At 40.4% G+C, this 18,380-nt stretch overlaps 1 protein-coding gene across 1 annotated transcript in view; it reads left to right on the forward strand.

Annotated features, from left to right (window-relative positions):
• The window catches only part of grid2 (glutamate receptor, ionotropic, delta 2), a 1,194,553-nt gene that overhangs the window by 218,867 nt on the left and 957,306 nt on the right, over window positions 1-18,380 (forward strand). Inside the window, exon 2 of the mRNA XM_072257001.1 lies at window positions 9,148-9,303. Within this exon, the coding sequence (XP_072113102.1) occupies window positions 9,148-9,303 (156 nt within the window). The remainder of the gene's footprint in view (window positions 1-9,147; window positions 9,304-18,380) is intronic.

Below are 18,380 nucleotides of genomic sequence, written 5' to 3' on the forward strand. Positions count from 1 at the left end.
ATTTAAATTCCCCAGCTGCCCTGAAACAGCGTGAGCTGATGTTTACAGAGCATCATTCATACAGCCCCTGAACTCCAACATTAGTAATTTAATCCCTAAACTTTCATGATCTTAAAATTTATAAATTATCAAAAAAATCCTCCTTTCATTCAGTGAAATGTATAGCTACTTTTATAGTAATGTTTTTGAAGATTATTTGAATTGCATGCTAAAGTGTTATTCTTCTATCTGAGATACAAGGGTCCATTGCTTCAGCTAATAACACATCTGCATTCTCTACCTTCACCCATGTTTCTCAGTTACAATTCAGTCGATATGTTTTGCTTTTTCCTAGCAGGCTACTTATTTAGTTTAGGTGGACACTCCCATGAAATATTGAATGATCATTGCAGAATCAAAGGTGCCATTTTTGGGATGATACATTAAAATGAGGCTTGATCATCTTATCGGATAGCCTTAGGTCTTATTGCTGCTTTTAAAGGGCAAAGTAATATTTACCTTGTCAATATTCACTGTTTAACCACCATTATGGAGATACTGTAGATACTTTACAGTGACAATTAGACTTTAAACATAAATTGATGGGTAAATTGGTTTATTATCATCCCATACACTGAGGTACAGCCTGAACCATTATTTTGTATGCCATCTCTATTCAGAACATTTCATCGCATCGGTACGTCGAGCCAACGTAAAAGAAAAGCAATATCTCGATGCAGAATATAGTGTTACAGTTACGGAGAAAGTGCAGTGCAGACAAACAGTAAAGATAAAAGACAAGATGAGATAGATTATGAGGTAAAAGGTCCATTTTATGGTACAAGAGGTCAACTCAGTAGTTTTATAACAGCAGATTAGAAACTGTCCTTGAGCCTAGTTGTACATGGTTTCAGGCTTTTGTACACTCATTTGCCCTAAATGGTCTTAGGGTTAAAATGAATACAGGTCCTTTTCTAAGAATATAATTTGTGAGTGTAAGCTGATTAAGTTTACACACAATATCTTTCTTCATATTTGATTGTTGTCAAGTTCTGTACAAATAAGTTGCATCAGAACAAGTTTGGAAAGATGTGTTGAACACATTATACATGTATATGTAAATGTGTGTTGCTTACATATTTAATGATTATGGGGATGGAATAGGATTTGCCCATATATAAACAGCTGGAGCCATTACCATTCAGAACTAGAAAAGAAGTCCATTTATGACCTGAGGAAGGCTATTTTAAGGGCAAAAATGCAAACAATTAGATTGAAATTAGAGATGGAATTAGAGGCACAGCAGCTCTGGTAGGGTTTTACAGGCCACTACTTCCTACAAGGTGAAACCTATCATCATGCATGCTGTAATGTTTCACTCCCAGATTAGCTCAGTACCTCCCATGCATGGATTGAAAGGGAGAATAAAACTACAGCAATGAGGTGGTCAGAGGCGAAATTCAGAACATCTTTTGAGAGGGTGGACCCTCGCAAGTCGTCAGGCCCTGATAGTGTACCTGGTGGGGCCCTGAAAATCTGTGACAATTAACTGGCAGGAGTGTTCAAGTCATTTTCAATCTCTCACAGCTGTAGTCAGAGGTTCCTACCCGCTTCAAAAGGGGGACAATCATACTAATGCCCAAGAAGAGCAGGGTGAGCTACTTCAATGACGATCACCAGTTACACGCACATCTACTCTGATGAACTACTTTGAGAGTTTGGTCACAGCCAGAATTGATTCCTGGAAACACTGCATTTACCTATTGCCACAATAGGTCTACAGTGGATGCAATCTCATTATCTTTCCATTTGGCTTTTGATCACCTGAACTGGAATGTCGTTCGTGATGAGGATGTCTATGAGTTCACAAAAGGGATCATGAGCTTCATCCGGAAGTACATTGAGGACGTTGTCCCCCAAAAGTCGGTCAGGGTCTATCCAAACCAGAAAACCTGGATCAACGGTTCTGTGCGAACTGCACTTAGCGCACGAGACAGAGCTTACATTGCTGATAACCAATGGAAACTCAAGAAGTGCAACTATGATCTGCACAAAGTCATCAAGGCAGTGAAATAACAAAACAGGGACAATATCCAGACATAACTGTCCAACAACAACATACGCAGCAAGGTCCATCGCAGACTTCAAAGCTAAGCACAGTGGTGCTGCCAAAATCACCTCAGAAGGTTGAAGAAGTACAGCATGAGTCCCCTAATCATAAGAACTATCTACAGAGGTACAAGTGAGAGCACCCTGACTGGCTGCATCACTGCCTAGTATGGGAACGCTACTTCCCTCAATTACAAGACTCTGCAGAGAGTGGTGCGGACAGCCCAGCACATCTGTAGATGTGAACTTCCCACTATTCAGGATATTTACAGAGACAGGTGCGTTAAAAGGGCCTGAATAATCACTGGGGACCCAAGTCACCCCAACCACAAACTGTTTCAGCTGATACCATTTGGGAAATGGTACCGCAGCATAAAAGCCAGGACCAACAGGCTCCGGGTTGTTCCACCAGGCCATCAGACTGATTAATTCATGCTGACACAATTGTATTTCTATGTTATATTGACTGTCTTGTTGTACATACTACTTAGTACAAATTACTATAAATTGCACATTGCACATTCAGACATGATGTAAAGATTTTTACTCATGTCTGTGAAGGATGTAAGAAATAAAGTCAATTCAATATTCAATTTAATTGTTAAGCATATGTACATCAGGCTGTTATTTGTTGATTACAACTCATCATTCAACATAATTATACCCTCTGAGCTCATCAATAAATTCTTAAACCTGGACCTCTGTACCTTCCCCTACAACTGGACTTCTCCATCAGAACCAAAGTCAGTACACACCAGAAATAACATCTCCTTGTCACTGATAATTGACACTGGCGCACCTTGAGGATGTGCGCTTAATCCACAGCACCACTGTCTTTACACCCACGACTGTGTGGCTAGGCGCAACTCAAATGGCATCTATAAATTTTCCAATGACACAACTATTATTGACAGATTTTCAGACGGTGATGAGAAGGCATACAGGTGTGAGATAGATCAACTGGTTGAGTGGGGTTCTAACAACATCTTTTCACTCAACATCAATAAGACTAAAGAATTTATTGTGAACCTCAGGAAGGCAAAGTCAATGGAACAAGTCCTCACCAGTCCTCTTCGGGTCATTAGCTCTTTCAGGTTCCTGGGTTTCAACATCTCTGAAGATCTATCCTGGGCCCAACGAATTGATGCAATTCCAAAGAAGACACAACAGCTGCTATATTTCATCAGGAGTTTGAGGAGATATGCTATGACATCAAAGACTTTTGCAAGTTTCGACAGATGTACTGTGGAGAGCATTCTAAATCTCCGTCTGGTATGGAGGGGCCACTGCACAGGATTGGAAAAAGCTACAGATAGTTGCAAGCTCAGCTATCTCCATCATGGACTCTAACCTCCCAAGCACCAAGGACACCTTCAAGAGGTGATGCCTCAGAAAGGCAGCATCCATTGTTATGGATACCCATCCCACATTCTTTTCATTGCTACCAACAAGGAGGTACAGAAGCTTCAAGTCACACACCCAATGCTCTAGAAACAGCTTCTTCCTCTCCATCATCAGATTTCTGAATCAACAATCAGCTCACGTATACTACATAGAAAACATAGAAAATAGGTGCAGGAGTAGGCCATTCGGCCCTTTGAGCCTGCACCGCCATTCAGTATGATCATGGCTGATCATCCAACTCAGAACCCTGTACCAGCCTTCCCTCCATACCCCCTGATCCCTTTAGCCACAAGGGCCATATCTAACTCCCTCTTAAATATAGCCAATGAACTGGCCTCAACTGTTTCCTGTGGCAGAGAATTCCACAGATTCACCACTCTCTGTGTGAAGAAGTTTTTCTTAATCTCGGTCCTAAAAGGCTTCCCCTTTATCCTCAAACTGTGACCCCTCGTTCTGGACTTCCCCAACATCGGGAACAATCTTCCTGCATCTAGCCTACCTGCATCTAGCCTGTCCAATCCCTTTAGGATTTTATACGTTTCAATAAGATCCCCCCTCAATCTTCTAAATTCCAGAGAGTATAAGCCTAGTCGATCCAGTCTTTCATCATATGAAAGTCCTGCCATCCCAGGAATCAATCTGGTGAACCTTCTTTGTACTCCCTCTATGGCAAGAATGTCTTTCCTCAGATTAGGCGACCAAATCTGCACACAATACTCCAGGTGTGGTCTCACTAAGGCCTTGTACAACTGCAGTAGTACCTCCCTGTACGCGAATCCTCTTGCTATGAATGCCAAATATTGTTTTTTTTCTTTTTGCACTACTTATTTAATTTAATATTTAAAATGCATTTCTTATTGTAATTTATAGTTTTTTTTTTAAATCATTTATTTAGCTGCCATAAAAGAACATATTTCATGACATCTGCCAGTGATATTAAACCTGATTCTGATCCATGTTCCACTGAAAGCTTTTAGGAGGCCACCAGGGATGGCAGAAAAATAACATTACTCTTCAATCTGGATGTCAGAAATTTGTCCATGAAAATAGGCATGTGCATGTCTACCACTGGATTCATACACACATGAAAACAGGAGCAGGAGTAGTCTACCAAACCCTTCAAACCTGTCCCACCAACATCATGGTTGATCTATGTGGTTTTCAACTTCTCTTCTGTCCCAGTTCTTCATAATCCTCAGCTACTCACTTTCAACTATTTAACTTTCTCCACCTTTCATATACTTTACGACCTGGCCCTATGATCCTCAAAGTCAGATGATTTCAAAGTTTCACCACTCTGAGAAAAGAAATTCCTTCGCACCCCAGTTACAAAATATGGAGCTGGGCACTTAAAACAATATCCTTTTGTCCATGATTCTTCCACGAGTGAAACTTCTACCCCTTCAAACACCTTTATACCTCTCTAATGGGTTTGAATAAGGATACCCCTTATTACTGTAAACTCCAAGGAATATAAACCCATGGAGCAGTCTGGAAATAAAATTTCACTCATTAAAATATTGAAAGCCCAGTCCCACTGAGCTCCCTAAACACTATTTTTTGTGGATTTCAATGTGTCTTGAACCATATAGTATAGGGCACAGGATTATCCCAATCCACTTACAGGGTAGGTAAGTCAATTGAGTGTTCTTTCCAGGACGAGTCCCCAGCACTGAGGCTAAAATCAAACTCAGCAGCTCAGATTAGTTGACCATTTTGTTCACATCTGGCATCAGACACCCAAACTATTTTACTCCAAACTGTATCATTGAAAGGCAATGAATACAAGGTCGAGGAAACAATTCAAGAATGTTCTCAAAGACTCCTAGAAAATATGTAACATCCCTGTAAACTCATGGGAAACCTTGGCATGTGACTCCCCTGTTATGAAAAAGCAGTGGTATTGAGAAACTTGACTGTGTTTTCAGGAGCACATGGAAAAACAACCGAAGTACCATAAGAAGTAGACCCTATCAACTTACCCTGCACACTCTCAATACCTCTCACCCCACCTACAGGTAGTCCTCATCAAAAGTTGCTGAACTAGAACAGAAACATCTTTAACCCTAAGAAGACTGGCAAAGGAAAAAATCTGAAAAAGGAAATTGAAATTCTTCTATATAAAGACATTCTAATCTGCCATGATTCCTAAGTGTGATTGAATGTAAGTCTGCATTGTACAAAAGATTTTAAAAAAAGAAATGTGACTTACACTCATTGGTGACATATAAAGAATTTATTGGTACTATTATGGGCTCAGATTAATTGAACCTGCAGGTAATTCACAGTGATTATACTTTTTCATCACCATTACTGCAATTTGACCTTTATTACCTCCACCTAGGGCTTAATTTCAAAATATATTGCATCATTTCTTACTGGAATTAATCTTTCCGCTCATTAACAGTGATTATTTAAGTGGCTTCCTCATTGTTTGTTAGACTTAATACTTTATTGTCGCCAAACAGTTGATACTAGAACGTACAATCATCACAGCGATATTTGATTCTGCGCTTCTCTCTCCCTGGACTACAAATCAATAGTAAATATTAAAAATTTAAATTATAAATCATAAATAAGAAATAGAAAAATGGAAAATAAGACAGTGCAAAAAAAAAAAAATGAGAGGCAGGTCCGGATGTTTGAAGGATACGGCCCAGATCCGGGTCAGGATCCGTTCAGCAGTCTTATCACAGTTGGAAAGAAGCTGTTCCCTAATCTGGTCATATGAGTCTTCAAGCTCCTGAGCCTTCTCCCGGATGGAAGAGGGACAAAAAGTGTGTTGGCTGGGTGGGTCGTTTCCTTGATTATCCTGGCAGCACTGCTCCGACAGCGTGCGGTATAAAGTGAGTCCGAGGACGGAAGATTGGTTTGTGTGATGTGCTGCGCTGTGTTTACGATCTTCTGCAGCTTCTCCTGGTCTTGGACAGGACAACTTCCATACCAGGTTGTGATGCACCCTAGAAGAATGCTTTCTATGGTGCATCTATAAATATTAGTGAGGGTTTTAGAGGACAGGCCAAATTTCTTTAGTTTTCTCAGGAAGTAAAGGTGCTGGTGGGCCTTCTTGGCAGTGGACTCTGCCTGGTTGGACCAAATCAGGTCATTTGTGATATTGGCCCCGAGGAACTTAAAGCTTTTGACCTGTTCCACTTGCATACCACCGATGTAAATTGGGTCGTGCGGTCCGCTACTCCTTCTGAAGTCAACAACCAATTCCTTCGTCTTGCTGATGTTGAGGGATAGGTTATTGTCCTCGCACCATGCCACCAGGTTCTTAATTTCCTGTCTGTACTCAAAGTCATCATTACCCGAGTTACGGCCTACAATTGTGTCACCAGCAAACTTATATATTGAGTTCAAAGGAAAGTTGGCTACACAATCATGGGTGTACAGTGAGTACAGCAGGGGGCTGAGTACACATCCTCATGGGGCACCGGTGCTCAGAGTGATTGTAGAGGAGAGCTTGTCCCCTATTTTTACAGCCTTGGTCCTGTCTGTGAGGAAGGTGAAGATCCAGCTGCAGATCTGAGTGCTAAGGCCCAGGTTCTGGAGCTTAGGAATCAGTTTATTTGGAATGATGGTATTAAAGGCAGAGCTGTAGTCAATGAAAAGGAGCCTTATGTATGCGTCTTTATTCTCCAGGTGTTCTAAGGAGGAATGTAGGGCCAGAGAGATGGCATCTGCCATTGACCTGTTGCTCCGGTAGGCAAACTGCAAAGCATTGAGGTTGATCGGTAGGCTGTGGTTGATGTGCGCCATAACCAATTGCTCAAAGCACTTCATAGCAATTAATGTCAGAGCCACAGGTCGATAGTCATTCAGGCATGACACCTTGCTCTTCTTCGGCACTGGGATTATTGTTGCCTTCTTAAAACACGAGGGGATCTTAGACTGAAGCAAGGAGCATTGAAGATGTCAGCAAACACTCCAGCTAGCTCACTTGCACAGGCCCGGAGAACCCATCCCGGAACGCCATATGGGCCCGTCGCCTTTCTTGGATTTATCTTCAGGAAGGCCCTTCTGACGTCCTCCTTGGTGACGATGAATCTCGATGCCACCAGGTCCGGTTCATCTGGAGGGAGCGGGACACTCCTCTTCCGTTCGAATCTTGCGTAGAATACGTTAAGTTCGTCAGGAAGAGAAGCACCACAGATTTTGATATTCCCAGCCTTTTCTTTGTGCCCAGTGATCTTATTTAGACCCTGCCACAGCCTACTGGCATGCCTCTGGTTAGCCTGGGCTTCCAACTTGGCTTGATATTGCCTCTTGGCGCCCTTAATGGCTTTCCGGAGTTCACGCCTGGATTCCGTATAGCGAGCGGTATCCCCAGACGTAAGAGCCGCAGCTGTAGCCTTCGAAAGGGACTTGACCTCATAATTCATCGAAGGTTTCCGGTTAGGGAATACCCGGATCGTCTTGCAAGACACCAACTATAAAATGTTTCTTATTCCAATGAGTGATTCTCTAGATGGCAACAGTATTATTATTCATTGTCAAACATGACCTTGGAAGGTAGTATTGGAAAGGTTTGGATTTGGGATGTTGGAATTGTGAAACATAGGAGTCAATGCAAACCATAGCCTTGAGATATTATAAATTGCTTGTAATGTGATGCTGAAGTTCTGAAGTGAAGTCACAATGCATATAGCAGGTTTGCACATGGCCAAATTCTTCATACAGCAATGATATACAGTAAGTGAATGGATATTGTTTTAGGTTTTGGAGATCAGATATTGTCCAGGGTAGTCATTAAAATAGGGATGTGGAGTCTGTTATGTCCACCTGAGAAAATTTTGTTTACTGAAAAACCCATCCACCTCAAATTCAGAGTACAGTATTACCAGTCATTATTCCAGTTCTGCACAGAAGTCCAGTGCTAGTGTGGATTAAGCCAGAGATGCTTTCACAAAGTCAATGTCAAGTTTATTGTCATATGCACAAAAATGTGTGCACAGGTGCAATGAGGAACTTACAGGAACATAGCACAATATTGTGAGAGGCACTCACAAGAAGAAAAACATAAATCAGACATAAATTATGTGCTGTTTTTACAAGACAGAACAATTAAAAATCAAAGTCTGGTTTACTGCAGAAGGATCAAAGTCATACTGCCATTAAGCAGTAGTAATTAGGGTTGTGTGGTTGGTCATATGGATGTGCTGGAAGAGGAAGTTGGGCCCAAGGAAAGTATGCAAACAATCCCAAGGCAGCAGGATATCTATGTATTGTGCATCTGAAAGGACTACTCCTTCAACACTAAGTCACTTCCCACACCACAGTAGAGTATCAGCTGCAATGACATCTTCAAGAATCCAAAATCGGACAAACACCACTTAGAGGCAGAGGCACTGAGCTGCAGCAGACATTTTAAGAGTTTCTTTGCTTGCACTTCCCTTTCTTTTTAAACCACAGCACTCACAGCATGGTTAAAACAAAAACTATATTGTATTTGGAAATTCAGCTGTATAGTTTTCAATGTGACTTCCATGAAAGTGACACATGGAAAGATTCCCTATGCTACGGCCTGTACATAATAATGTAGACTAATTTTGCACCTTCTTGATCTGGGACAGTCATTAGTCATTAAAATTGAGAGCTCAGATGGTATCAATGGTCACACTTCAGTAAAATGTTTCCTTTTTATTTAAACAGGAGCAATTTTTGATGAATCTGCCAAGAAAGATGATGAAGCATTTCGCCTAGCTGTTACTGACCTCAACACGAATGAGGACATTCTTCAGACTGAAAAGATTACGTTTTCTGTAACATTTGTGGACAGCAACAACCCTTTCCAAGTTGTGCAGGAAGGTAGGAAGCTATTTCTTTCTTGTAATTATGGGAATTTGCACCAAATTGTTGCACTTGGTTGTCTGTGTTGCTAATCAAAATGTGATCTCTTACCTCATTTAAGAAAACTCTTCATACCTCCATTAATTTATGCAACGAAACATTTTAATCACTTTTCTGTTGTGATGTTGTAGCATAATGTTCTTTGAGTGGACTCTCATTGTTTATTACCTCAATAAAATGGGTTAATTATTTTGATAAAATGTATCAAATGTTATAACAGAATTGGTTGGAGAAAGAAGACCATTTAACTTAACTCTTCCAGTAAGAAGATGGTCAAATCTATCTACTTAACAGATTTTATCATTAAAAATCAGAAAGGGTGTGAAGGAAGTCGATGACCTGAAGGAGTTAGTTTTCATGCCAGGCTTGTTTGGTGAAAGTTTCTCCTAAAAGTCAGCACAAGTTTTGTTCAACGGTGATCTGGAGACCTGAGGTTCGTAATAAGATCAGGGTTGCAGGATGCCATTAAAATGGGAGTGAGAGCTCTCTAATGAAAACTGAATGCAAGGATGCTTAGACTAAGACCATTGAAGAGTGGACACTGATATTATTATTCAGCTTTGTGTGCATTTTAATTTTAAATTCTTTATATTGTGACTCCTGTTAATTAAAACAAGAACGTCTAGTTGTTTGTTTCATTGTAAATTAAGTTTGCTCCAATTGTGGTGTATTTTGAATATTCTCATAGAAACCGCCCAATTTTTCTTTCTATTGTTAATGTTGAATTCAGCAGCAGACAAATAGAACGCAAAGCTTGGCCTGAAGGAATGGATTAAAAGGCCTAAGGAAGATCTTGTGCCAAGACCTCCTGTGCAATGTGATTTGTGATTTGTTCCTTTTCTGTGGTTGTTGGAGTTTACGGTTCACATGATTGGCTGATTGGTTTGGGGAGAATAATCTTGATTCTGCATTTCCTCAAGAGTCCTAACATGTTTAAGAAATGTACATTACGGTTCCTCTCATGCACCTTGAGTGCTTCCTACAGATGGTTTGGGTATATCATTTATGCTCTACTTGGACCCTCTCAATGTACTGTACCTTGAAACATATTCTGCTGGCAGCAGGATTCAAAGATAAGTTGATTTAAAAGGTATTTTGCACAATCTTTCTCTGCACTATAAAAAACATGGCCAGATATGAAAGTTGCTGTAGATGACAAATGGAGCCTCCTCGACAGAGATGTTTGGATATTTACTTGGTTAGGGTACTGAATGAGTGAAAGTAAATACAGAAGTATACAAAGGTACAGATTAACTACAATTTAGTAGAATTTAGCTGAATGATCTTCCGTTCGTAATGTCACGCTGAAAACTGATGGCAAGGATGCATCTGGTCCTAATTCTTCTGTGAGCAAGCAAACATTGAAAGATGCCTTCTTCTGTTCTTTCAAAGGTCAGGAAAGAAAAAATATAATCAATATTCCCTCTCATTCCCATTACCCCACCACCACTACCACAGAAATCTATCAAATCTATCTTCTAAAATTGTACGTGGTTATGTTGGTTCATTTGAAAAATTCAGACACATTTAGCAGTGCTGTGAACTCAGAATAGCATTTGATTAATGTTTGAAAGCTTTAAAATCCTAGGAATGTTTACAGTCTGAAAATAGGTGGTGTAGTTTTAAATAATCTTCAATTCAAGGAAGAATGAAATTGCTTGGAGTTTACCTTGCTCTGTTGCCTACCTGAGATCCGAATCACACTGTGTATTGGCTTTCTGACACAATTCAAGCAAAGACAGCAGAGGTGGAGGGAGCATGTTGATAGTTTCCCTGTCTCTGGTCTTTTAATCACGCATTCTCAATTTCGGCTTCACAGCAAGGGCTACTAATCCTTGATAAGGTGACAGAGAGAGCTGCCTTCTTGAATCATTCAAACTCCGCAGAAATGTGGCTATTAATAGAATCAAGCAGAAAAGATTTTGTGCAAATTAAGGTAGCAATAAAAATCAAACTTGATCTTACTGAGTAGATATGAGGAGCCAAATGACCCACACCTGGTCCTATTTCTTGTATAACCTGTACACTTTTATTGAATTAATTTACAGATACAGCACGGTAACAGGCCCTTCTGGCCCAATGAGCCTGCACCACCTAATTACACCCATGTGACCAGTTAGCCTATTAACCTCTGCATTCCAATGTGGGAGGAAACTGGAGCACCTGGAGAAAACTCGTGGTCATGGAGATCTGTCATTACAAAACTGTTAAATCAGAAATTCTGGGATTTGACAGTGAAGCATAGATGTACCAAATTGATGGTAAATGATCTGAAGGAATTCTTAAAAATAGTGTTCCCAATATTATATCATCTCACCTCAGTTCATTACATTATTTCATTTCATTATATCTGTTATCTAATAACATTGTCTGATACTATCTCCTCATATTATCTGCTATTATTATCACCATTGTAACATTTATTTTAAGGTTATAAGTAATAGAGTTTCAGATGTAAGCACTGCGTTATTTTAAAATCCTGTATTAAATACGTATTGAGTGGAGAGCTTGGAATATAACCTGACTGCAGCGTGCTTGCCTCGTTCGCCCTAAATCAAGCACAGCATGCCTCTACTAATCACTCACAATTGGCAGACAATGCAGTGGGGATATCCCTCGAGCCCTATGTGTCAGCTGATGTGTCTCATGCTGTGTCTCAAAGAGCTCTATTGGGGAAATTGCAAAGAATGAGTTTCTGACCACGTTCTCTTTCTGAGAACAGTGACAACCTACCAATTTGCAGTAACTGAGTCAAAGGATTTCCAACTGCAAACCCAGCTGCTTGGAATACCCTTGTGCATACCAGCTCTAAATGAATGATGCAGCATAATACCAGCACATTGTTCATTGCAAAGTTATATTACCTATCTACTTTCATGGGACATGGCCAGATGGCATCTTGACCATGTCCCATGAGGTGTTTGGAATTATCCGACTTATTCTTTTATGTCTAAGGGAGCTGTCAGTGTTAAAGTTTTGTATTATATTTCCCTGTGGCCTTACCTACTGTGTATTGCAGGAATTGCTCACAGGTTACAACCTGTTAGTATCTGAGGCCCCGCAAATTCTATTAATATTCCTCCATTGTTCACCTGTTGATTTTAACAGGTGCTGGATCATGATGCTTTTGTGATCCAAATCTTTTTCAGAAATCAAGAATGAGGCATAAAAGTTGTTGCTTGTGTTGTTTTAATAAATGTTACAAGAACATAAAATTAACAAGAAGGAGTTGAATGACAAAGAAAATACAAAGGAAAAAAGCAGTCATGGTTGTCTCATATTCAGAGTCGAGATAACAAATTTCAGTGATAACAACTAACCCATAAAAGAGCCATATTCAAGTAGAGTGATACCTGTTGCTGAAGATGAAGAAGTTTCAAGGGGAATTCAGAAGCATCTGTACCATAATTACTGAACAGTTACATGTATATACTATAGATGACTATATAAAAATATAAGCAAACATAAGAAAGTTAAACTACAAGAAAAATAAGAATTCCATGCCAAAATAACAATTCTACATCCCAATCCAACACTGTTATAAAATTTTCCAACAACAGCACTTGTGCCCCACCTGCAGTGGTCATTTTATGTTCCTGGTAATGTCATTTCAACTTTCCTTCCATTCTGACACCAACCTATCTGTTCTCGGACCTCTGCACTGCAAGGGTAAGGCCAAATACAGTAGAGAGGAACAATACTTTACATTCCACACAGGACCCTAAAACCTAAAGGGATGAATATTTAATTTTCTAATTTCAGGTAACCCACACCCATGTGTTCATTTCTTCCTCTCACTAGGTCCACCAAGGATTTCTCTCCCTTTGTTCACCTTGTCTCCCCCCACGCATACTATCCACCCTTCCCCACCCGACTACATGCTCATCACCCTCTCACCAATCCACCTGCATTTGTTCTCCCTTGGTTCACCTTTGTTCTCCCTTTCCTCACCTGGCTCCATCTGCCCATCATCCCCATCTCACCTGGTTCTGCCTATCTCCTAGCAACCTCTGCCTCACCCCTCTCCCTCACTTCTATATACTGGCTATCTTCTTGATGAAAGGGCTTGACCCACAGCACCAACTGCCCATTTAGCACCACAGGTGCTGCTTGACCCATTGGTTCACCTGGCAGTTTGGCTTATTTGCTCCAAATTCCAGCTTCTGCTGTCTCCTGCATCGCCCTAATTTCTAATCTACTTTTCAGTGCCTCAGAAAAATACAGAACTCCAGTATATTAATTGATTCAGTAAGAAATTCCAGGTTTGTGGGTTCAAAAGGAAGTGGCAAATTGGAGGGAGAAGCCAAACTAAGGACAGAACAAAGGACACTGCAGCACAATACAGGCCCTTCAGCCTACCTTTTAACCTACTCTGAAATAAATCTAACCCTTCCCTCCCACATTGCCCTCCAATTTTCTGGCATCCACGTGTCTATCTAAGAGTTTTTAAAAAATTCTCCTTGTATACCTACCTCTAGTACCTTCCCTGGCAGGACACTCACCACTCTCTATGGAAGAATAAACTTAACTCTGATACTCATCCTACACTTTACTCCAATCACTTTAAGTTTATGCCCCCTGGGATTCGTTATTTCCATACTGGGGAAAAAAGTCTCCACTTGATCTATGACTTCTATCATCTTGTACATTTCTATCAAGTTGCCTCTCATCCGCTTTTGACTACTGAGCGCCAACGCACCACGTGCTTAAGGTTTTCCTGGGGCCCCCAGAAGCACATTCAGATGGCTGGGCCTCTTGTGTTACAACCTGTTTGGCCTTATGAAGAAGCAATATTGAGCATTGTGATCCTCCCCATTACCTCCAGCTCAAGCCTCTTGCTCAGGATTACTGAATAAGGTGTGGCTTATTAATGTCACAATGTACAAAATGCTGTGAAAAGCTTTTGTCTGCATGATATTCAGACAGGTCATTCCATCACCATGTACAGTACATCAAGGTAGTAAAAGGAAAACAGAATACTGAGTGTAGTGTTTCTGTTACAGAGAATATGCAGTGCAGATAGAGAAAGAGACAAGGGCCATAACAAGGTAGACTGGAAGATCAGGAGTTCATTTTTTAGCATATAGGAGGTCCTTTCAAGAGGCTGATAACAAAGGAATAGAAGCTGTCCTTGAGTTCAGTCCAGTTACATTGTATAAATAGCCTATTAGTAGAAGGAAAAGAATGTCTAACCACACCATCCAAGTTAATTGCACCAAGACTCTTGGTCCTTCCACGTAGTGGGAACCAGGGCAAGGTTTATAATTAGCTCAAAATTCCTGTCTCAATCTCCCACTCTGGCTGTGAGAAATTGGAACTCCTGCTTTTGCAAAGAAAATCTGTCATTTCCTGTTCTGCCCTCTTGCAGAAGGCCTCTCAAATCAAGGTACCGTCTACATCTTCAACCGCAAGACATACAATCTACTGTGGTAATAATGATGATGATGTTAACTATCAAGCAAACAAAAACTTGCATTCCTTGGAGGCCCAGATAGTATCTGACAACTGATACATTTCAGATTCTAAAACACATACGTTTTTTCAGCAGAAAAAATATTTTCCTACATGGGGATCTTGAGGACTAAACTGAAATCTTCTCCCTAAACTCTGTGTCCCTATCTTTCTTGTCTTCTTTACTCTACAAATGAGTATCTAATCACTGGTTTCAATACCTCTTGATAAAACTCAAGGTCAGATTTTGGTTGGTAATCTTGTTATGTACCCCTTGTGAAGATCTGCTGTGTTTAACGGCTCTACATAAATGTGAGTTGTATCTGTGTCAAGATTGATCAGATCAGATGCTTAAAAGATTCATTCTCTTCTAATTGATCTTTCTTATTGCTCTGAAGCAGAAAAGGAGGATTATGGATGTCTTTGTGTGTTGTTATTAGAGATTAGCACATTTGACTGTATGAAAGCTTTCCTTTATCTCTTGTGAATAATGAACACCTCTGGTGTTTTCTCATCAAGCTGTAGTTGACTTAACCAACAGGATGAAACAAACAATGTTTAGAAGACCTACAAAAAACCTGAAATCAAAATGACAATTATGCTTACAAAAAAAAGAAAATGGACCAGCAGCAAAACCAGTTGTTGTTGAAAATCTATTCTGTAATTAGAAATGATGGTTTACCATTGAAAAGCACACAATTCTGGTGAAGGATATTTGCAAGATGTTTCTTCGTAAAATGTGAGCTCCTCCTTAGTACTGGTAATAATTGGAATTGTGCTGAAACAGGCAATTAGTGCTAATTGAATCTTGCTTATTGATTGCATTTACAATTTCACTGTACACAACTTTAAGGTCAACCGAAATTCTCTCAGTGGGTGAAGGGAAGACTAAAACCATAAACTGAATTTAGAAAGTCCATTAAATCTGAAATTCATCAAGGTGATAATCCCACATCAACATCATGAAGCCTCAAAATAAAACTATTTCTATCTACCCACCGCTGTAGCCCACATCTCCACCACTGCCATACCAAGACTTAGCCATCAATCCTCTACCTTTAACCAACTCAAAGTTTAATTGAACATCACACCCATCCTTATCTATATAAGATTCTGATCAATTTAAAGTTGTCAGGAATGCATATTCTTCCCTCTGTTTGTTTAGCCTCAGTTGTGGGCAGTTCCTTTTAATTCCCATGAAGGCAAGAAACCTGTGGAGGAATTGCAAACGAAATGTTCTTTCCTATAGTCCTAGAATGATAATAACCCTAATCTTTCAGAGATATTCTACTTTTCATACAGATCATGACTACTCAGTGAACTAACTCCATGTACCTGATTCTTCCTCATCTCTCTTAATACCTCAAGTAACAAACATCAACAGTGTGCAAAGCTATAGTAGAGGCTATTGGGAATACCTTTGGCTGCTTTGCAGCTGCATCCACTACTGCCAAGAAACTTGCACCCATGAATGTGCCAGCAAGGTTCACATGAATTCTCTGCCAGGGCAATGCAGGCCATTCCCAGGGATGGAGAAGCACTGCTCTTGGCATCTTCTGGATGTGTTGGCATCCTAAACAGTGCATGGCAAGCTTCTCGATCTGCTGATCGATTCCAAGCTACCAGACAAAACTTTGAGCCAAAGCTTTCATTTAGATCGTGCCTAGATAACCAGCATATAGCTCTTTCAACACTTTAACTCTCAGCTTGGATGGTAAAATAATTCTTAATCCCCATATAAGGCAACTTTCATCAAGGGCAAGTTCATCTTGGGGCTGGTAAAACGATGGAATCTGGAACTACTGCTATGTAATCCATCCATTTTGGGTTGCCATATACAGCTGAGGATGTGTAGGATCTTTTCTGGTTTCCCTTTGGATCATTGCTACCATAATAGGGAGACATATAATTTACATTTGGGAGAATATGTCAAGAGGAGTGGCCTCTTGTAAATTTTTCATGAATTACTTTTTCCAAATGTAAACCAGACTATCCATCAACATTTCCATAAGTAGTTGTCCTCTTGAATATGATCTTGTAATTGAGCCCTCCAAGAAATAGTACCCATCTCTGCATTCGTGCTGCTGCTGTTAGTGGAACGCCTTTCTGTGGACTGAAAATGGATCTCAAGGTTGATAAACATTAATGAGGGTAACTCTCTCTTATACAAGTACCGATTGAAGTGTTTTACAACCCAACCAGACTCAAGGCCCCTCTGTCAATTTGAGCGTCATTTTTCTCTGCAGCAGTAAGGGAATGTGATGTAAGGCAATGGGGTGTTCACTTCCATTATTTATAACAAGTGACATATACCATATTCCATAAGGCAAGGCATTACAAGCAAACATTACTGGATGTTTAAAAAAGGATCGAAAAGTAATCTGGGAAATTATAGGCCAGTAAATTTAATGTCGGTAGTAGGTAAGTTATTGGAGGGAGTACTAAGAGACAGAATCTACAAGCATTTGGATAGACAGGAACTTATTAGGGAGAGTCAACATGGCTTTGTGCGTGGTAGGTCATGTTTGACCAATCTATTGGAGTTTTTCGGGAGGTTACCAGGAAAGTGGATGAAGGGAAGGCAGTGGATATTGTCTACATGGACTTCAGTAAGGCCTTTGACAAGGTCCCGCATGGGAGGTTAGTTAGGAAAATTCAGTCGCTAGGTATACATGGAGAGGTGGTAAATTGGATTAGACATTGGCTCGATGGAAGAAGCCAGAGAGTGGTAGTAGAGAATTGCTTCTCTGAGTTGAGGCCTGTGACTAGTGGTGTGCCACAGGGATCAGTGCTGGGTTCATTGTTATTTGTCATCTATATCAATGATCTGGATGATAATGTGGTAAATTGGATCAGCAAGTTTGCTGATGATACAAAGATTGGAGGTGTAGTAGACAGTGAGGAAGGTTTTCAAAGCCTGCAGAGGGACTTGGACCAGCTGGAAAAATGGGCTGAAAAATGGCAGATGGAGTTTAATACTGACAAGTGTGAGGTATTGCACGTTGGAAGGACAAACCAATGTAGAACATATAGGGTTAATGATAAGGCATTGAGGAGTGCAGTGGAACAGAGGGATCTGGGAATACAGATACAAAATTCCCTAAAAGTGGCATCACAGGTAGATAGGGTCGTAAAGAGAGCTTTTGGTACATTGGCCTTTATTAATCAAAGTATTGAGTATAAGAGCTGGAATGTTATGATGAGGTTGTATAAGGCATTGGTGAGGCTGAATCTGGAGTATTGTGTTCAGTTTTGGTCACCAAATTACAGGAAGGATATAAATAAGGTTGAAAGAGTGCAGAGAAGGTTTACAAGGATGTTGCCGGGACTTGAGAAACTCAGTTACAGAGAAAGGTTGAATAGGTTGGGACTTTATTCCCTGGAGCGTAGAAGAATGAGGGGAGATTTGATAGAGGTATATAAAATTATGATGGGTATGGATAGAGTGAATGCAAGCAGGCTTTTTCCACTGAGGCAAGGGGAGAAAAAAACCAGAGGACATGGGTTTAGGGTGAGGGGAGAAATGTTTAAAGGGAACATTAGGGGGGTGCTTCTTCACACAGAGAGTGGTGGGAGTATGGAAT

The sequence above is a fragment of the Mobula birostris genome, chromosome 4 (assembly GCF_030028105.1).
Source record: "Mobula birostris isolate sMobBir1 chromosome 4, sMobBir1.hap1, whole genome shotgun sequence".
Taxonomy (NCBI): domain Eukaryota; kingdom Metazoa; phylum Chordata; class Chondrichthyes; order Myliobatiformes; family Myliobatidae; genus Mobula; species Mobula birostris.